Source organism: Nyctibius grandis, chromosome 4 (genome assembly GCF_013368605.1).
Source record: "Nyctibius grandis isolate bNycGra1 chromosome 4, bNycGra1.pri, whole genome shotgun sequence".
Classification (NCBI taxonomy): domain Eukaryota; kingdom Metazoa; phylum Chordata; class Aves; order Nyctibiiformes; family Nyctibiidae; genus Nyctibius; species Nyctibius grandis.
The window spans coordinates 87,007,901-87,025,344 of NC_090661.1; the positions used below are offsets into that span (position 1 = coordinate 87,007,901).

The following is a 17,444-nucleotide window of genomic DNA, read 5'->3' on the forward strand; positions in this document are numbered from 1 at the left end:
CCGTAGCGTTAACGGAACAGCAATCCCTTCCACCAGGCAGGACACGACTTCTGACACAGCTTTAGTCGAGCACGGGCAGCGCAGCACTTCCCGGCTCCTGCTGGCGGCTCTCGGGCCGGGCCGAGCCGCGGCGAGCAAACGGGCCTGTGAGCAGCCTGTGTCACGGCAGGGAGGGGGCCTCTGCCCGCCGGCGGTTGCTGCTGCTCCGGCCGGCCCCGGCCCAGCCCCGCTTCCGGGAGTTTGAATCCCGCGCCTCCGCTATCGTCACTTCCACCCGGGCCGCCTCACAGCCAAAGCGAGGGCTACGGCGGCGCCGGTGGGACATACAAGGCAGGGGCGGGGTTCAAGAACGCTTCCGCGAAGGCGCTGGCTAGAGGGGGCTGGGGGGGGGGGCGGGGTACGAGCTGCCCGGCGTCGGGTGGCCGTTAACAGCCGGCGGGGCGCTGCCGAGTTCTCCGCGGAGTGCCTGAGCGGAGGCTCCCCATTGGCTGGCGTGGGCGGCCGCGTGACCTGTCCGGCCAATGCCACGGGGCCGTTCCTCTCTCCACCTCGCTTTCGTGCCCGCGCGCACGTGCTGGCGAGCGGCCGCTGTGAGGCGGGGGCTGCCTCCTCCCGACCAGGGCGGCTGGGCCCTTCCGGGAGGGCTGGGCCGGCGTTTGTTTCCCCTTTGCGAGGCTGTAATTGACTTTCCCTTCGAGGGGATTTCCGTTGCGTTGTTAAACGGCAGTTGTAGAGGAGGGGCGGTGGCAGGTGAGCGCCCCCTCGTGTTGCTTCCCGGCGGGTGGCGCTCCCCACCCTGCACGAGGCTGTAGTTCACGCGCTGTTCGGGCAGAAAGGGCCGTGGCTACCAGCGGCCTGGGAGAGCGAGCCTGGCCCGTGGGCCTGGCCGTGCACCAGCTGGGGGACTTGTCTGCGACTGGCACGGGCAATGGTGGAACAACCCGCCATGGTGCTTCAGCCAGGTCTTCTGGGTCTTCTCAGTGCTGTGTCTTAATGTCTTTATCCTCGTTCCTTCCTGAATGTGTTGCCTTTCAATTACCTTTCCTTCCCCAGAAAAGTTCTTCCTCAGCTACCCAAAATCTAATCATTTTAGAAAGGAAGCAAGTTCCATCTTGGCTTCAAAAGTAATAAGCTAGGATAGTTCTCGTGTGACCATATGAAAACTACGCTTTGTCCTCATAGGAATCGTTTTGTTCCATCTTGCCATCTTCCCCTCTCCTCTCTACTTAAAAACATATTTTGCAGTGGTACTGTGCACCACTTGTTTTTTTACATCTGGTCCGCAGCTGGGAAAACTTCTGTAAAGCTGGACATGAGGTAGCTTAGAGCAAAGAGTTCTTTTTACTTATCATGTCAGTTTTACCTAGTTTAATTTTAGTGGAGTCTACTGCATGTATTTATGTTAAGACAAAATATTTATAGGCCTCCAAAAAATACAGAGGGTCTTCTCACATTTTTGCATGTATTTCCTTAATTTTTCTTTATTTTTGCTTATGCATATATATTTTAATAATTTCTCAAGAGATCTACTAAATTCAACCTGTTAAATGCAGGACCTGTAGTATTTATTCTGTGTAAAACGTAGTTGTTCCAGAGCGCAACTGAAGGTGGAGCACTTAAACTAGTTTTGAGGACCGTAGGTATTTTGTGATTATATACTGACACGGAGGCAAGCTAAAAACATTTCCAAACACTTAAGTTCTAAAAATTAAGAGGGAAAAAAATATAAACTATCGTGAAATTTACTACTTTGGTATACCAAAATATTATGTAGAATTATATTAGGAGGCAGATGTGACGTATCTTGAGTACTGGAGTTGTGCTTAATGTTCATGTTGCTTATGCTTATTCTTGCCTTGGTTACTTATAAGAGACTTATCACGCAGCTTAACAATAAAAGCAAAAGAAAAAATCTGCACTCGTTTTTACACTGTGCCCTTTCTGTTACTGGATTTCACTAGCGAGAACTCTTTGTGCAGTAACGCAGAACTTGGTGTCAATTTACAGGTACTTTTTTTTTTTTCATAGCCTTCAGTAGCTAGTCCGTCATAGATCCACCCATAGACCTTCTGTACTGTAAACCAGCTATTCCCTGCCTCCTCTTCCGCTAGCGTCTCAGTCCAGAAGTTAAGGAGTTTGAAAATTAAGACTTCCTTGAATTTCTTTGGTAACAATCGACGTTTAGTCAAGATTGGAAACAATGCTTCGGGTGATTGTGGAATCTGCTACCAATATCCCTAAAACCAAGTTTGGGAAACCAGATCCTATTGTTTCTGTTATTTTTAAAGGTAAGGAAAACTGTCATAAACGTACTCAGGGAGGAGGTTTTCTGGAGCATAGTACCCTATGTAAGTATTTGAAAAATCTGTGAAGACATGTTTTCCTAAAGTGACATCTGATGTAACTTTAGGGAAGACTCTTTAGAGAGACAGGAGTTACCTGAACGCAGTTTGAACTGGGTGGAGTGCATTGGTCTTTTCTGGCTGCAGTGCTTCTGTTTCAGGATACACGTTTTATAAGCTTTTGCAAAGGCTTAGCCCTTTGCTATAAAAACCCAAAACTAACTGCATAGATAAATCCACTTTTAAGTCTGGTATTGAAGATTACCTTGTTTTCCATCTGAAAAAATATATTCCTCTGTCTTGATGACTTTGCACAGCCACTGCTCACTGTTACACCAGTTTTTATTGTGACTGGTTTATTGTTATTACCAGCATGTTGAAAAACTCTAGTAGCATTACTGAACGTGTTTGGGGTTTGTTTTTTTGGTTTTTTTTTACAAACTGAATTGCACTTTAAAATTTTGCATGTTGAGATTATTTAACTTAAAATAAAGATTTAGGAAGGAAACCACATTTTACACTTTCCTTGCTTGTTAGATATATATGGGAGAAGTAGAAAACAGTGTGATAAAATTAGCATTTATATGTAAAGCTTATTTTACAGTATATTTTACCTGTTGCCATCATTTCCTCACTTGGCTAGACTAAAGGAACTGGATTTCAATTGTTGGTTTATCTTTAAGGTGCAGAAACCTCCAAGCAATTTTGGATCATGTAATACATTAAACCAAACTGTGACAACCTGTCGTCTTAATTCCTGGTGACCTGGTTTCCTAACAGTGCACTGAAAAGGAAATGGTATTTCCTAAAGTATGAAAAATCATTGCAGGGCTTTGTTACCTTTAGAAACCAAATCTGAAATCATTACATTTTGCTGGAGACTGGAAAAGGACAAGGCAGTGCATGTCCAATATCATAACTTCCAAAATAAAAAGTTTTCAGATACTTTATTTCAGCATCAGAAAGATGTGTTACCATTCCATTTCCTTTTTTTTTTCCTCCTCTTTTTCAAGGTGTTTTTTTTTGTTTGTTTTTTTTTTTTTTTTTATCCCCCTGTGTGTTAGGGCAAGTGGCTGAGACTGTCTCAATAGCTTTTGGAACTTCCTGATTCTTAAAATAGGATTTTATTTGCCCTGCAAAAAGAGCTGTTAGTGCTGTACTGTAATTTCTGTGGTTTGTTCCATTTGTTTCTGCTGCTTCTTAAGCATTCATAGTCTCTTTTCAGTTCCTTGTCTTTCTCTTGCTTTCCTCCCACAGTTTTGCCTTTCTGTGTTACCTCTGTTCCTGCAGTTTCATACTCCAGAGTTGGTTTATGCGTTAGCTTCTTCATGCCTTAAGTGTCTGTTTAATTCTTCCTTGTAATCTTTTGTTCCTGCTGTGTGCTTTAATGCAATTCAGTTTTACCTAGTGAATCTAAGTTACAGATTTATTTTTTTCTTCTGCATTGCTGGATTTGTTTCTCAGTCATTTGGTTATCCAAACACAGGAATCGGGCAACAGACATTAAAGGAATGAGTTTATATTTATCCTTTATGTGCTATAACTGGGATTTTTAATGTTCACAAACATGCTTAACAATTGTCTTAAATACAACTTCATAATTGTGACTTTTTTTAGTAGGATATTTAATTTCTCATGATACCTGCCACTTCTTTTTATGTGGTTTTACTACATACCAACAGTCTGATTATTTTGCTTTCTGTCAAGAGCCATTTAAGGGGGCCAGAAAATATCAGGCTTTTGCCAGCTGTTGTGGAGCTCTGATTTAATTTGTAAGGGGACTGCCTGGCTGCCAGGTGCAAGGGTGTAGGGATTGTATCTGAAATATGTTGAACTTCCTGGCTGTTTATGTTTGTAGATGATTTTTATATACAGCCTGTTCCCCCTCACCCTGTTAGTGTGTAGAGATGGGAAACCAGTTTTATTTTTGGGAAGGTGCATGTCAAAGGGCAGCAGTCTTTAACAGTAGTCCATACCCACTGTAGCTCCTGGGAGACATAAAAAACACAATTGGGAGTTTATTTTCCAGACTGGGAAAAACTCAGGCATTTGCAGGACTTTGGCCTTAGCCCTGAAGTACATTCTCCTGTTCTTGTTTGACTCTGCAGTATTCTTGGAGAAGTCTTAGAGACAGCACTCATTTGACAGAAATTGCTGTGGAAGTTGACATTTCATTAAACAGTGTTTTGTTTGCTAGCTTTTTCAAACTTCAACTTATATAGCCTTTGCTGATGTCAGGTTCAGTAATTTTAAGACTTCAATGAAAACACACAGTGCCTCTCAGGATTAGACCTTTACGGCTATGCTGTGAAGAAAAAGGCCATGATCCTAAACTATTAGTAAGTAAGTAAGTAACCCTGCAAACACTTTAGGTGTTAACACACATATGTTAGTATGTAGTTTCATCTATGTATAGAATAGACTTCATCGAATTTGTATAACTAAGCCAGTTATAGACTATACAGTCAGTACAATTAACACAGTGACATCTATTAGGTGCATATTAAGAGGAAATAGGCAGCTGTTTCTGTCGTGCTGTCTTACTTACAATAGAGGGGGTTTGTGCAAGTGTTTGACTTTTTTTTTTACACATTTATGTTCAGTCCAGTGGGATGGAACTTTTATTTACTTTAAGAACAACTCACTGTTCAAAGAGAACTACACCCTGAGAGTAAACGAGTATTGCTGTCTGGAACTGGGTGCTGTTACTGCAAAATTCTGAGTTCGTTGTCACTCTATGTGAGACAAATTATTACTCAAATTAATATGAAAAACTGTTGCCATTTGCTGAAGTGGCACTAAGTGGTAACAATTAAACCAGTACAACTTTTTGGTTTGTCAGATATACCAAACTGGACAAAAATGCGCCAGATTCTTCTCTTTGGGTGTAAAAATTGACACAATTTCTTACATGTGCAGTCAATACTAGGACATTTAGTGCTTTGATCATTCCTTTTGACTGCTTCATTCAGCTTTATGCATTAAAAACTGATGTGAAATGGCATTCAGTTTGATTGCACCAACCTGAATAAAACTTCTTTTTCCATTTGTGCTTAATCGAAGAGCTTTCCAGGAGGCCTGCAGCAGTTCATAGCCATGTTAGTTTATATTTGAGTGTGTGAAAGAAAAGAGTATTAGAGTGTGATTATTCACTAAATTTGTATTTTCTGTTTTTCAGAGAATTAAATTACCCTAACTCTAATTTCCTGGGTTCGGAGGTCTGACTGTTTGATCCTGTAGTTGCTGCCACTGTGCAATCTGAATTCTTCATTCACAAAAGTTTTAAACTTTTGTGAACTGAAATGTGATTCTCTCTTGAATCTTAGACTTAAGACTGTTCTAAAAGATAACGTTTGCTTCTGCTATTCCCCACCTGCTGAAATTTATAAAAATGCTAGTTGTAATAGAAGAAAAAATCTAACATGTAAGCATTGGTTGGTTTGCACTACGGTAATTATCTTTCTAATGATGGATCAGTTATTATTTAAACAGCTCACCTTTAATGAATTTTTTTGAACACTGTGTCATGTAATTGACTATCACTGAGTTCTTATTACATTCATTTCCAGTTGAGAATATTGAACAACCTGTGGTAGTATAATGCTTCTATCAAGATAAAGGAAATAATGACTTCTTCTACAGTAGTTAATTTTTAAAGAAACAAGTATATAGAGTGTCCTACCTGCATCCATTATCATTTCTTACTCTTATTTCTTGGTAGGGCCAAACTAAAAATGATGACTGGCCCTATCTTACAGTTTATCCTGATGTGGTTTACAGTCTTGGCTACTGCAGCTGGATTCATTACCAGTAGAGGAAAGCAGCCTGAGGACCTGAAACCTTATGTGAGCTCCTGCAATAACTGGGCAGTCCATCTTACCCTGCTTGGCAAAGATTTTTTTTGGTGGGAAGAAGAAAGCTCTTCGCCAACAGTTTAAGAAATAAACAAAAAAAACCTGCTAGTGCATTAAAAGAATGATTAAAAGTGTAATAATAAGAAAGTCAGTAAAGTGAAGAAAATACATGCAAAATACATGCTCGAGGAATGTGATGCTACACTCAGACTGACTAAAATTACAACTAAAACCCAATGTAAGCTGTGTTTCCCAGTGTCTTTCATCCAACTTTCACACAAATGCATAACACAAAAAGCTTTTTCTTAGTATAATCTATAATATGCATATTGTTAGTGGAATCACAAATCTTACTCTTGTTTTTATGACAATGGGTAGTCCAGAGTGGAAAATTTTACTCCTTGTCAAGAATTGCCTTGACTGTTGTTCAAGTCAGGGCTTTCCTTACCTTACAGAGTTACATTTGAGCTTAGGCAGGGATCACAGGACTTTTACAGGCTCAGGTCTGTGATTCACTGTCTCTCTCCTTTACAAACAGCTCCAACTGTTTCTTTTTTCTCCAGCACAGAGAACATCTTTTCCCTGACTCCCAGCTCCTATTTGTAGGGGTACTTGGAGTACCAGTGCCAAACCCCAGATATTCTGAGATATTCAGTTTTGAAAATGCTTTGTCTCCTATTAGATAACATGAAGTTGAATTTCTCTTACTAGCATGTTAATTAGTTCTTTGTTCTGCAAAATGTGAGCCCACAGCATGGTATGTTATGAATGCTCTTTCCTTTGTGGTACACAATATGAGTCAATATCCTGTATAAATTCTAGACAATTCCTGTTACATAAATGTGAGTCAGTTCTTGCAATTTGCAGTATGGGCTGACTTTTTTTTCTTGCAGTACATCCCACTCTTATCCAATAAAAAGAGCCACCAGAGTCTACTGCTTGAATAGTGGGTATATGAACTTGCCCATGTGGCATACCTTTACTTTTGCTTCCCAGGCCTTTGCAACGTTTTCCTGGCAAAGTATAGCCATAACTTTCAAATAATACAAATGCTATTACCTTTACTCTAGTCCTTAAATACAAGGAGCGTGTCTGAAACAGGCTTCTTGTGGTTGCTGAGTATTTTATAGATCAGTGGTTAGTTTACTGACTGTACTTAAATATACTAATTTGTTATCACTAATATATGCAATTCTGTTTAGAGATCTGCGTGTTTGCCAGTGTTCTTTTGTGCTTCTGAGTGTCGTGTCAATACTTGTTCTCCATTGGAGCTGTATATGTATAGTGCAACTAAAAAGTGAAAATAGAGCCGTGGCATGTTACTTGCTTTGAACCTGTTGTAAGAACAGTATTTTGTTTCCCTTTCTAATAGGTGAGGGAGGCCTGCAAAGGGCTTCTGGAACACTTGAGTTGTATTATTCCTCTCAGGAGAAGGAATTTGAATTGAAATGCCACACTATCTATAATTTACACTACTCCCCACACTACCATCATTTGTAGGTTGATCAAATGCATATTTTACCATGAAGTATGGAAAATTTGTAATTTTTAGGCTATAGTAAATGTCAATGAAGTGATCTGCATAACCTCTGGAAACCATTTTTTCAGGAAGGACTGCATTTCCTCTTATATGTATGTGTATTTCTGCTAATATTTGCTCATTTAAAGCAGAAAGTGCTGACACTGTAAGCATATCTTTTTAAGATTTTTTTTTCAGGAAGGACTGCATTTCCTCTTATATGCATGTGTATTTCTGCTAATATTCGCTCATTTAAAGCAGAAAGTGCTGACACTGTAAGCATATCTTCTTAAGATTTTTTTTTCCAAGTGATTTTATTTCAGAGCTAAACACTTATAAGTATTTTGTAACTCGGATATGGTAAATGTGTAACACATTTTCTTTACTACTGAAGTTCATCACTTTGAGGTTACTGTTTGGTTTAATGTCTTCAAGTCTTCTAGTCTGTCTTCTTTCATGATTACTGAAGTTGCAGTCAAGGGTCATAGAAGGTTGAGAAACCTAAACATTAATTTTTCTTTTTGGGAATACATCTAGCTATGCTTAAACAAAACAGAATAAAAAGCCTCAACTACTAAAATTGCCCAGGGGACTTTTTGATTGTAAAATGTGCAGCTGCTAGAAGAGGTAAAAAGAATTAGAACATTTGGTTTAAAGCTCAAACTTTCTTTTGAAAAGTGAAAGGAAAAACTGTGATATTTGTGTAGTGCTTTAGCAAAAACAGATCATCACACTTTGTTTGTATTTGCAGATGAAAAAAAGAAAACAAAGAAAATTGACAGTGAACTTAATCCTGTTTGGAATGAGGTAATTTTTTAAAAATTAATTATTGGGTTTTTTTTAAGGCAAAATGCTTGTAAAATTGGTATGTCAGTTTCTACAGTTATGGATATAGGTTAGAAACAGGAACTAGTGATATTTGTTCTTCCAAGGTGTTAGTAAATGCAGGTGAATGGATTCATCTTGCACCTTGTATTACAATTCATTAAGTAATGTTTTTACGTAAAAGTGGATGGATATCTGGTGAGTTTGTGGCGTGGTTTTGTTCCCTCTTACTTTGGACCAAATGATATTCAGCCATTGCTTAGCCACAGGTATGGGAACATAACTGGATCCTTTTTTATGTACTAGGAAAAAACCCTACAGAATTCGAATGAATTGTGTTGAAGTTCCTCATGGTTTATTTGTAGGACTGGTCCTATTTTGCATCTTCAGTAATGTTTTTCTTGGGGAAAATGTTTTATTTGTAGTGTGTTTTCACAATCAGAAATGAAAGTTAAATATAATTCTTACATTTTGTAATAGGGAATACAAAGAAAGAGAACCTACAAATATTTGTCTAAATTCAACAGCAACTGACTTCAGCCAGTATTGCGGGGGAATAGTATCAGGTATTATGAATGATAAGAAAATACTTATGTTAGTGTAAGGAAGTGGAACTGCAAAAGAGGTAATGGCTCAGTATTAAACAATTTAATTGTTTTTCTGTTATTGTTACTAGTAACTAGCAAATCAAGAATGTGCTATGAGCATGTTCCCAGATTTTTAACTTTGCTTTTGCAAATGTAAGCTGGTCTGTTCTGTCTCTCCTTAAATGCAAAATTTATTCTGAATAATTTTGTTGTATACGCTACTCTGCTGTTAATTAATTTACACATAACTTGTAATTATAATTTGGTTTTGCTCCATTTTTTTGTTCAGATTCTTGAATTTGACTTGAAAGGAATTGCTCTGGATAATTCATCTTCCCTGACAATTATTGTGAAGGACTTTGAAACAATTGGACAAAACAAGTATGTTCTTTTTTTTTTTTCCCAGTATGAAACACAACTTTTAATACAGAAGTCCAGGGAAAAAATAGAACTGATAGCTCCTGGAGAGAAGTGATGGATGCAATTCGATGGTTGCGGATGTAATACCTACTTGTAGCCTATAAGCCAGTGGGCTTTCCATCCCTCACCAGTTATTACTCTGAAGCCAAGTGTCAACTTTCTTATACTTAATTTTAGACATGCTGAAGCTAAATTCAAGGAACGTTTTAGGCATTTAAGGCAGAATTTGGGTAAAATGTAGATCCTTTCACCTTTTACTGTCATTTGAAAACCACAACTGCCATATTTCATTTGGTGCTTACTTGTAATAAAGGTCCTTGTGTAACTGGATTTATGCCACTACAGATGATACTTGGTGCCGGTTGTCATCTTGCTGAATGGTGCAGGGCAGTACCCAAGACTATGATACGTATCAAGTGTCCAGGAAGAAGTTCTGAAGAACTCTTAATTGGCATTCTCAGAGCACAGCTAACACAAGCCACCAAAAATTACAAAATGCAGTTAAAGCTCTTAACCATCTTTAAAAATCGACCCAAGATGCCATACTGTACATCACTTATTTAAGTCTTGCCTAGGAAGAGGGGATGCCAAAGTTCAATTTCCTATCTTGTCTGGAGGGATTGAAGTCCTAGACTCATCTCCTGGGAGACTGACTTAGTCATCAGGATAAATATGTTGGATAAAATACAAAAACTGTCTTGGGAATGGAATCTGTGTTTCTCCTTTTTTGACTGTCCAAGCTAGTGGGGTCTGTGAAATGTCATGTTCCTACTGTACTCTTCCTGGCACAATGAATCATGAGTTCTCTGCATGGTCATTAAAAAGATTGATCTTGAAAACAAAGGTAACTTCCCCAAGATCAGCTTGCAGAACTCTTTTTCGATGTCAGATGTGAGAGCAAATTCTCTCACACTAAGTAGGGAAATGAATCTGTCTCCAATTGTTGTCCGAGTGTTATAAGCCTCAGACTCGTTGCTATATGGAAGATTGGCAATGCTGTTGCTATCTTCCTCTTCTAGTTATGTTTTTAAAACATTGTTTAAAAATGGATTGAGGATTTTTTCTTTGGTTGGTGGTTTGGGTTTTTTTGTTTTGTCATTTTTTCTAAAAGAAAATAGGTAGTTTGATATTAAGGGAGTCTTCTGTGAAAAGTAAATTGAGTAACCTCAGCAGAGGAAGAAAATGGGTATCTAGCTGCCCATTCCTTAGAGGAGGACTCTAGACTGTTATAAAAATGGGGTGGGAGGCCGCTGAGAATTGTCTTTGCTGACATTCATTTATTGGAAAGGAAAGGCAAAGACTCCTACTATCAGTAAAGGATTTAGAGTTTAGGTCTTCAGCAGATAGAAATACCCATTTTCATGATGACCCTAACATGCAGCAATTTAAGGCTCTTTCCCTCCTGCACCATTTCTGCTTTGGTTAGTGCTGTTAGTGCATGTCAATAGGCTTGAATCCTACTCTAAAAGTCTAAACTCTAACAGTGCAGTATGTACAGCACCTATATACCTAAAATTGGGTTCTCCATTTTTCAGACATCTAAAAATCAAGTATCATGGGATCTAAGGCTGCAGATCTTTTTGTGTATGGTCCTTTTTTTTTCATTTGTGGGAGGCGAAATCAAAGTTTCATTCATGCAGTTGTCTCTTGAGTCCTCAGTGCTCAGACAAAAACTTCTTCATGTAGTAGTAAGATGCTTAGTTTTAGTTTTGACAAAATTGGGTTTTATTATTAATTTTAGGGAACTGAAAGTAAACAAACAGTAGCTATATCTACATGCGCCTGGAAAAATATCACACAAAACACAAATAGATTTCCTTCAACTAAAAAAAAGAAAAATATATCTAGTTCTTCTACACATGAAGCAATTACAGCAGAAAAGATGCACAGAGTGTATGATTTTCTGGAAACATTTTTTTTTTAGTTTAATCTTACTGTTGAAGACACTGAGCAAGGAGCCACCTTGAATTGAGGCTTTTATCTTAACATTAAAGGAGATGACATTATAAAAGTTTTAGGGTGCTGAAATGCTGTCAAGTGTCCGTGTTGGCATTTAAAGATTTTTTTGTAGGTTTATACTCTTACAGAATAGGAACATGTAATATGTAAACATAAAAGTAGTTAAGGTGTCTTGTTCAACTAACTTTTAAGAGTAATCTTTGTATTTTTCAAACTTTTTTTTCTTTTTAATAAGAATAGATTTGTTCCTGTGAATTGAGTTGATAGGACCTTTTGACTGTGGCCACTGAAAAAAATTGTTGCCATGAAAAATTAATATGGTATATATGGGAACACTAGAATTCAATTACTTCACATTCTATTAAAAAGCGTAATAAACCTGAGTAAAGCTGGAGGGTACTTTTTGTCATTTTTAACCTGGACTTTGATGTTCCTGCTGTATTTGTAATGAAACAAATACATAACACAGACTGTAACAAGTTTTATGTGGTTCTGAACATAAGATAAGAGATTTTAAAAAAAAACATATCTGGAGTTTTGTAGGATTTAAGCATTACTTTAATATCAGAATTGGAGGTGTAAAGGATGCCTTGAAGCAATGCATGCAGATCATTTAAATGTAGAAGACATAAATTACCAGTTACCAACTTCTTCTGTTCTGCAAGCCATTTGTTTCATGACTCATCACACAGAAATAAACCTGGTCCCTAAAATCAATTGCAGGAAAAGGGTAAGGTCTTGGGTGGTAGCAAGCTAATCAGAAAGCTTTTCTTTTAGATAATCTACAGCAGGGATAGAGTGTACTATTTTGTGTTGAAACATGCTTGTACTGAAAGCTCTGGCAAAGTCTAGGAGTTCTTTCTTAACATGCACAACAAGATAAAGCTTCATCAATGTGTTTAATCTTTAGCATTCCCATAGTAGTTAAGATTTTCTGCCTATCTCTGCTTCAATCGTAGGATTTTTTTCTGAAAAGGTAAATATATACATTTGGACAAGCACTTTTTAGAATCTGTGCAGAAAAAAAGAACAGCTTATCAAAAATGAGATGCCAGTTCCCTGCTTGTTTGTATGAAGTCCTAGATTTTAAACAAGGATCTATTTCTCTGTTTGCTGTGCTCTCATGCTCTCTTTTCTGTGAATGCCAAGAAATGTTGGCTGTTGCTGTTTTGGAAGGGAGTATGATATGTCATCCTCTTTCCTCTTTTTTTTTGTGTGGCAAATTTCAATATTTCATGACACTGAGCTAGGCATACATTCATATTTATTGACACTAGTCCACTTTCATTGTTAGCTTTTCTTTACTACTTTCTGCCTCCTCCCAATGTGTGAATTCAGGTTTTGACAATGCTCTTAACAGCTCTGTTGTAAAATCACAGTGAGTCAAGCCAGTGCCCTCAGATCCCTCATTCTTGAGATTCCTGTTGGTCAGTAAAGCAGGAATATATTGCGTGCCTCTGACTTTAGGGAAATTCCAGAAACCCCAGAACATGATATAGGAAATCTTGCCAGTAATTAGAATTTTGTAATGGATTTTATAACATATTGGAAAATAGAGGACAGTGCTTATCTGAAACCCCTAAAATGTTTCACTCTGTATGTGGGTTCAAAGTTAAGCAGGCATGTGGGTTTTTTTCCAAACTGTATTTGTAAATACCATCTGGACTCATATTTGTAGTGCTTAACCCACAGCTTGTGCAAATGCCTGTTTGTTTTGCTTGGGTTGATACACTGGAAGTTGTCTACCACTTACTTAGTCTGTGTACAATTTTAAAAATAAACCAGTAAAATTCTTTGGGAAAGTGACTTCCATGTATGGATCTGTGCAAAAATATATATAGTCCATACCAAAGACAGAGCAACACCTTCAAAGTAATGCTCTGTGAAAATAAATCCTCAGTAACCGCCACATATTTGCATGTGTGATGTTTTTGGAAGGGCTATTGGCAGGGAAACAGGATAAGGGGGTGAGAAGTGGGAAACACATGAGTACGCTTCCTGACTGTAACAAGATAATAGGAAATGTCATCTTGGATTTCTTTTAAAGACACAAAGCACTGTAACAGCAGAAGAGATTTGGTATTAATGAACATTCACGTTTATACAGAGGACATATGAAAGTCAGAATGTGGAATGTTTCCCACATATTACTTGCATGTATGTATAACCTGTATTTCTGTAGAGTTACTGATTCTGTTTACTAATACTGAGTTTGAGAGAGACTTAGGACTACTGTATCATAGTTTTGCCATTCTTTCACAGTATCCTCTTTTAATACTTAAGTCTATAGTTAGATACATGCTTGCAGTGCTGCAGCATTCCAAGAAGATGCTCGGTGGAAAAGTGTGCAAATGACACTCCCTTGCTTTGTCTGCATGCTGGTTCGGAATTGGAAAGATGGAGTACAATGCCTACCTAAGGTCCTTACTACTGAGAACTATTATAATGACAGTTTTTTAAAAAAGGGGATGGGGGATTAAGGGCTGGACAATATTGTATTAATTTTTACATGTAAATTTGATTATGTTAACTGAACTTAAGTCTTTCATAGGTAAAGGCCCATTATTTCAGAAATCCAATGTTTGTCATGTGCTTTTGACATTTTTCATGAGTAGACCCATTAACTTGGGAGGTGCATCTGGTGTTTAAGCTAAGTGGGATTTGAGTCTAATCAATAATCTTTCCTTTAGAGGTTCATGTTTTTATTTATTTTACTTTAAAATCTAGATTGAATTGTGATTTAGTTTTTGAGTATAAAGGGTACATGTAAGGGACTGTGTCACCTGAGAAAGAGCACTGAGAAGAAACTACGCAACATCTTTGGCTTTATTTTCTCTCTTCTGGAGGAAAATAAGCAGTGGGAATTGTTATTTTCAAGGTAGAGACAACTTTTGCGCAAATGTTCTGCCGCCTTTCTTTGCTGCAGTGTAGGCTAGGAAGCAGAACAATGTGTTTCTCAACCCAACTCCCTCTCTCTGGTCACTCACGAAGCTCCTAGCCAATACACACTCTGCTGTTCCATGCAGTGTTACTCCTGACTAGTTCTGGGCACCTGGTCTGTTGCTGTGCCTAAGAGGTGACTACAGAACCCATACTCCCCTCTAGAACAACATGGCAGAAGATTGCAATATAACCCATGATTTGTTACAGCTCCTAGAAGCTTACATAGCTGTTCATCCAGCCCATTCTTACACTGACACAGGAGGAGGAGCACAGTGGATATTATTCTGTTTTTACACTGTGCCAAAACACTGAACTCATTGCTTTGGCATGTTTCTGCAAATCAATCCTGAAAGAACATTTGAATATTTTTCCGTTTCTTTTTTCCTGGAGATAGAATTTACTGCTTTGTTTACAGGATCACTAAACTTTTGCAGATAGATTAAATGAGCGCTCTTCATGGTAAAAAGGCACAGTCATTGGAAAAGATAAATAAAGCAAACCACACTGACATGTATGCAGCCAGTCCATCGTAGGAATAAACTAGAGAGGACTCACATGATCCATGCTTAGCTAGATTTTCCAGCGTAAAGATGTTTGAAAAGAGAATACATCTGTTTTCTATTATGTCTAATACTGTTAGCGGAAAGATTTCAAACTCTCAGAACACAAATATTTATGCAGTTAAAAAAACAAACAAAAAACACCCCAGTAACTTCAGTAGTCCCTGGGAAGTTAAGAAAAAAAAAGAAGTTAAGAAAAAAAAATGTTAACAGGAAGTTACAGTCGTGTCTGAGTGAAGTGATGTTCATTCTGTTTGAAAGAGAGTTGGGATTATGTGTTTCCCCAGGTTCTTTGCGTAGTTAGTAACCTAGCAACACAGAGGGAAAACAGATTGGGCACACCCTTTTCTCAAGCAGAAAAATGCAGCCACAAATGAACAGTTCAGCAAATTATTTAATCATGTTTAAGTATTTTCCATAGTTAAATAATTTCTACATTGTTTGAATCCTCCTACAGCTTTTTCTTTTTGCAAAAGAATTTAAATGCTTGACTTTCAGGGGATGAAAATCACTGGGCTTCCAGTAGAAGTAGCATGTATGCAGCTGGAGGATGTGATATGCTAAAGAATTTAGTATAAATTGCTACCTTCAAACAGAGGAGGAGTAATAAAATTGTTGGTACTGTGAGTTAGCATTTCCTGATCCAGGCATGGGTGTGAAGTTTCACTTCTCTAGGGTATTTGGGCAGCTAACAGGAAGTGCTAACCACAGCACTAACGGATTAATTAGCTTTGGCACAAATGCAACGCTGTGTTTAATAGTTGGTCATCAGTAGTTCATTGATTTCATGCTGATTAAATATTTCCTTTGATTACTGGGAGGAAAGTATCATAGGCCTAGTACTGATAACATATATTTGAAGTGGTTTAAAATCTGCTTCTAAATGTGGTATTTGCATTTATCTTTGGTGTCTTATTCAGTGGTAGACCAGAATGTTTAAACTGCTTGTGGCAGGACAGGTTTTTTGCTAGACTTCTGCAAAGCTGGAAAAGTTTAAGAGACCTGGATGACTGGGCACGATACATATACAAGTCTTACGGCTGTCCAAAAAGGTACTTAAGCAGAGTTAAGAAGCAATACTCATTTGCTGTAAACTGCTGAAACAGCTGATGAACCAAAGGGCAGAGGATGTATTGAGCTATTCTGAAAGCAGAAATTATCCCACTTGATGGTGTCAAGAGACCAGTGTGATCTGTAATTAAATGGGCAAATGTCTACCTAGGCAAGAGGAAGAAAGCTGAAATAGCTCCAGCAAAGAGCAGTGTCCTTTGAGGATGAATAGGTGACAGAAAGTCTGTTCAGCTGAGCTGGAAGGAAAGGACTCCCTGTCACCTTGAAAGTCGTGACTTCAGAGGGAGGTTGCACGCAATCCTGCCTAAAGGTAAAAAGTCTTCAGAGTTCAGTAGTCATGCAGAGAACTGAGGGTCTAGTTACACATCAGAAGCAAGTACAGTAGCAGACCTTGCAGCAAAGCATTAAACAGCAATGAACTGTTAAGGGACGAGGTGTCACAACAACAGCTGCTGCTATATGATTTAGCTGTCTTGGTCTTACCTGGCTTAGCCCAACGATTAGAGAGCTGAGAGAAGCATCTCAGGAAAAATGCTTTCTCCAAGACCTGTACAAGTGACAAAGATGAGACCTAGCGATGACCTTGAGGCATTCCTTACTTTTGAAAATATTACTTCAGCCATTGAGTAGCTGTATGATCAAAACCAGACCGGAATGGTCCTGGGCAACCTGTTCTAGCTGACTCTGCTTTAGCAGTGGTGTTGGACTAGATGATCTTGAGTGGTTTCTTCCAACCTCATCAGTTCTGTGGTTCTGCTAAGGGAGGGGTGAAACATCCCAAATCCAGTGAACAGGTCCACTTCAGGGAAGGCAAAAGACTAACTGCCTCAAGCTTAGAATTTGGCTGAAGCTTAGAAGTAGGCTAAGATAGTGTCTAGGCTGAATATTGGATTTCTTACTCTTGCTAGAGTGGAAAAAGACTGGAGACTATTGTCACCCAACCTGTTAAAGGAGGGGAAACAAAGGACTTCAGAGGCAATTAGTAGCATGCAAGTAGTCTATGTAACTGACTCCCTCTTCAGTCTTCTGAAGGTGATCAGAATTTTAAAAATGATTACTATGTATTTAAATGTGTGCAGTTACCATTTGCACAGGACAGATGAGGGTGTAGAAATGTAAATTTACACTGGAAAATTTCAAAAGCACTACTGTTGAACAGCTGTTCTTGAGTTAATGTCACCAGATAGGAGGGTGTGGTTGCTGAAACAGTCATCCAGAAGATTTGAGACTGTGTGACTTCTGAACTGAAGTTCTTTTTGGAGTTAATGTAAGTCACTCCAGCTCATATCAAATCAAAATATCAAGTCTACAAAATTTTTCTACAAATGTACATAGGAAAAAATTTTCTTTGTCTTTCTCTAGAA

General features: G+C 38.4%; 1 protein-coding gene across 4 annotated transcripts in view; it reads left to right on the plus strand.

The window, feature by feature from the left end:
* The first annotated feature begins 2,089 nt into the window (after positions 1-2,089).
* The window catches only part of MYOF (myoferlin), a 71,533-nt gene continuing 56,178 nt past the window's right edge, over positions 2,090-17,444 (plus strand). For all 4 annotated transcript variants that reach the window (XM_068397549.1, XM_068397550.1, XM_068397551.1 and 1 more), the window contains exons 1-3: positions 2,090-2,288; positions 8,467-8,522; positions 9,417-9,508. In XM_068397549.1, coding sequence (XP_068253650.1) covers positions 2,201-2,288; positions 8,467-8,522; positions 9,417-9,508 — 236 coding nt within the window. In that variant the 5' untranslated portion in view covers positions 2,090-2,200. The remainder of the gene's footprint in view (positions 2,289-8,466; positions 8,523-9,416; positions 9,509-17,444) is intronic.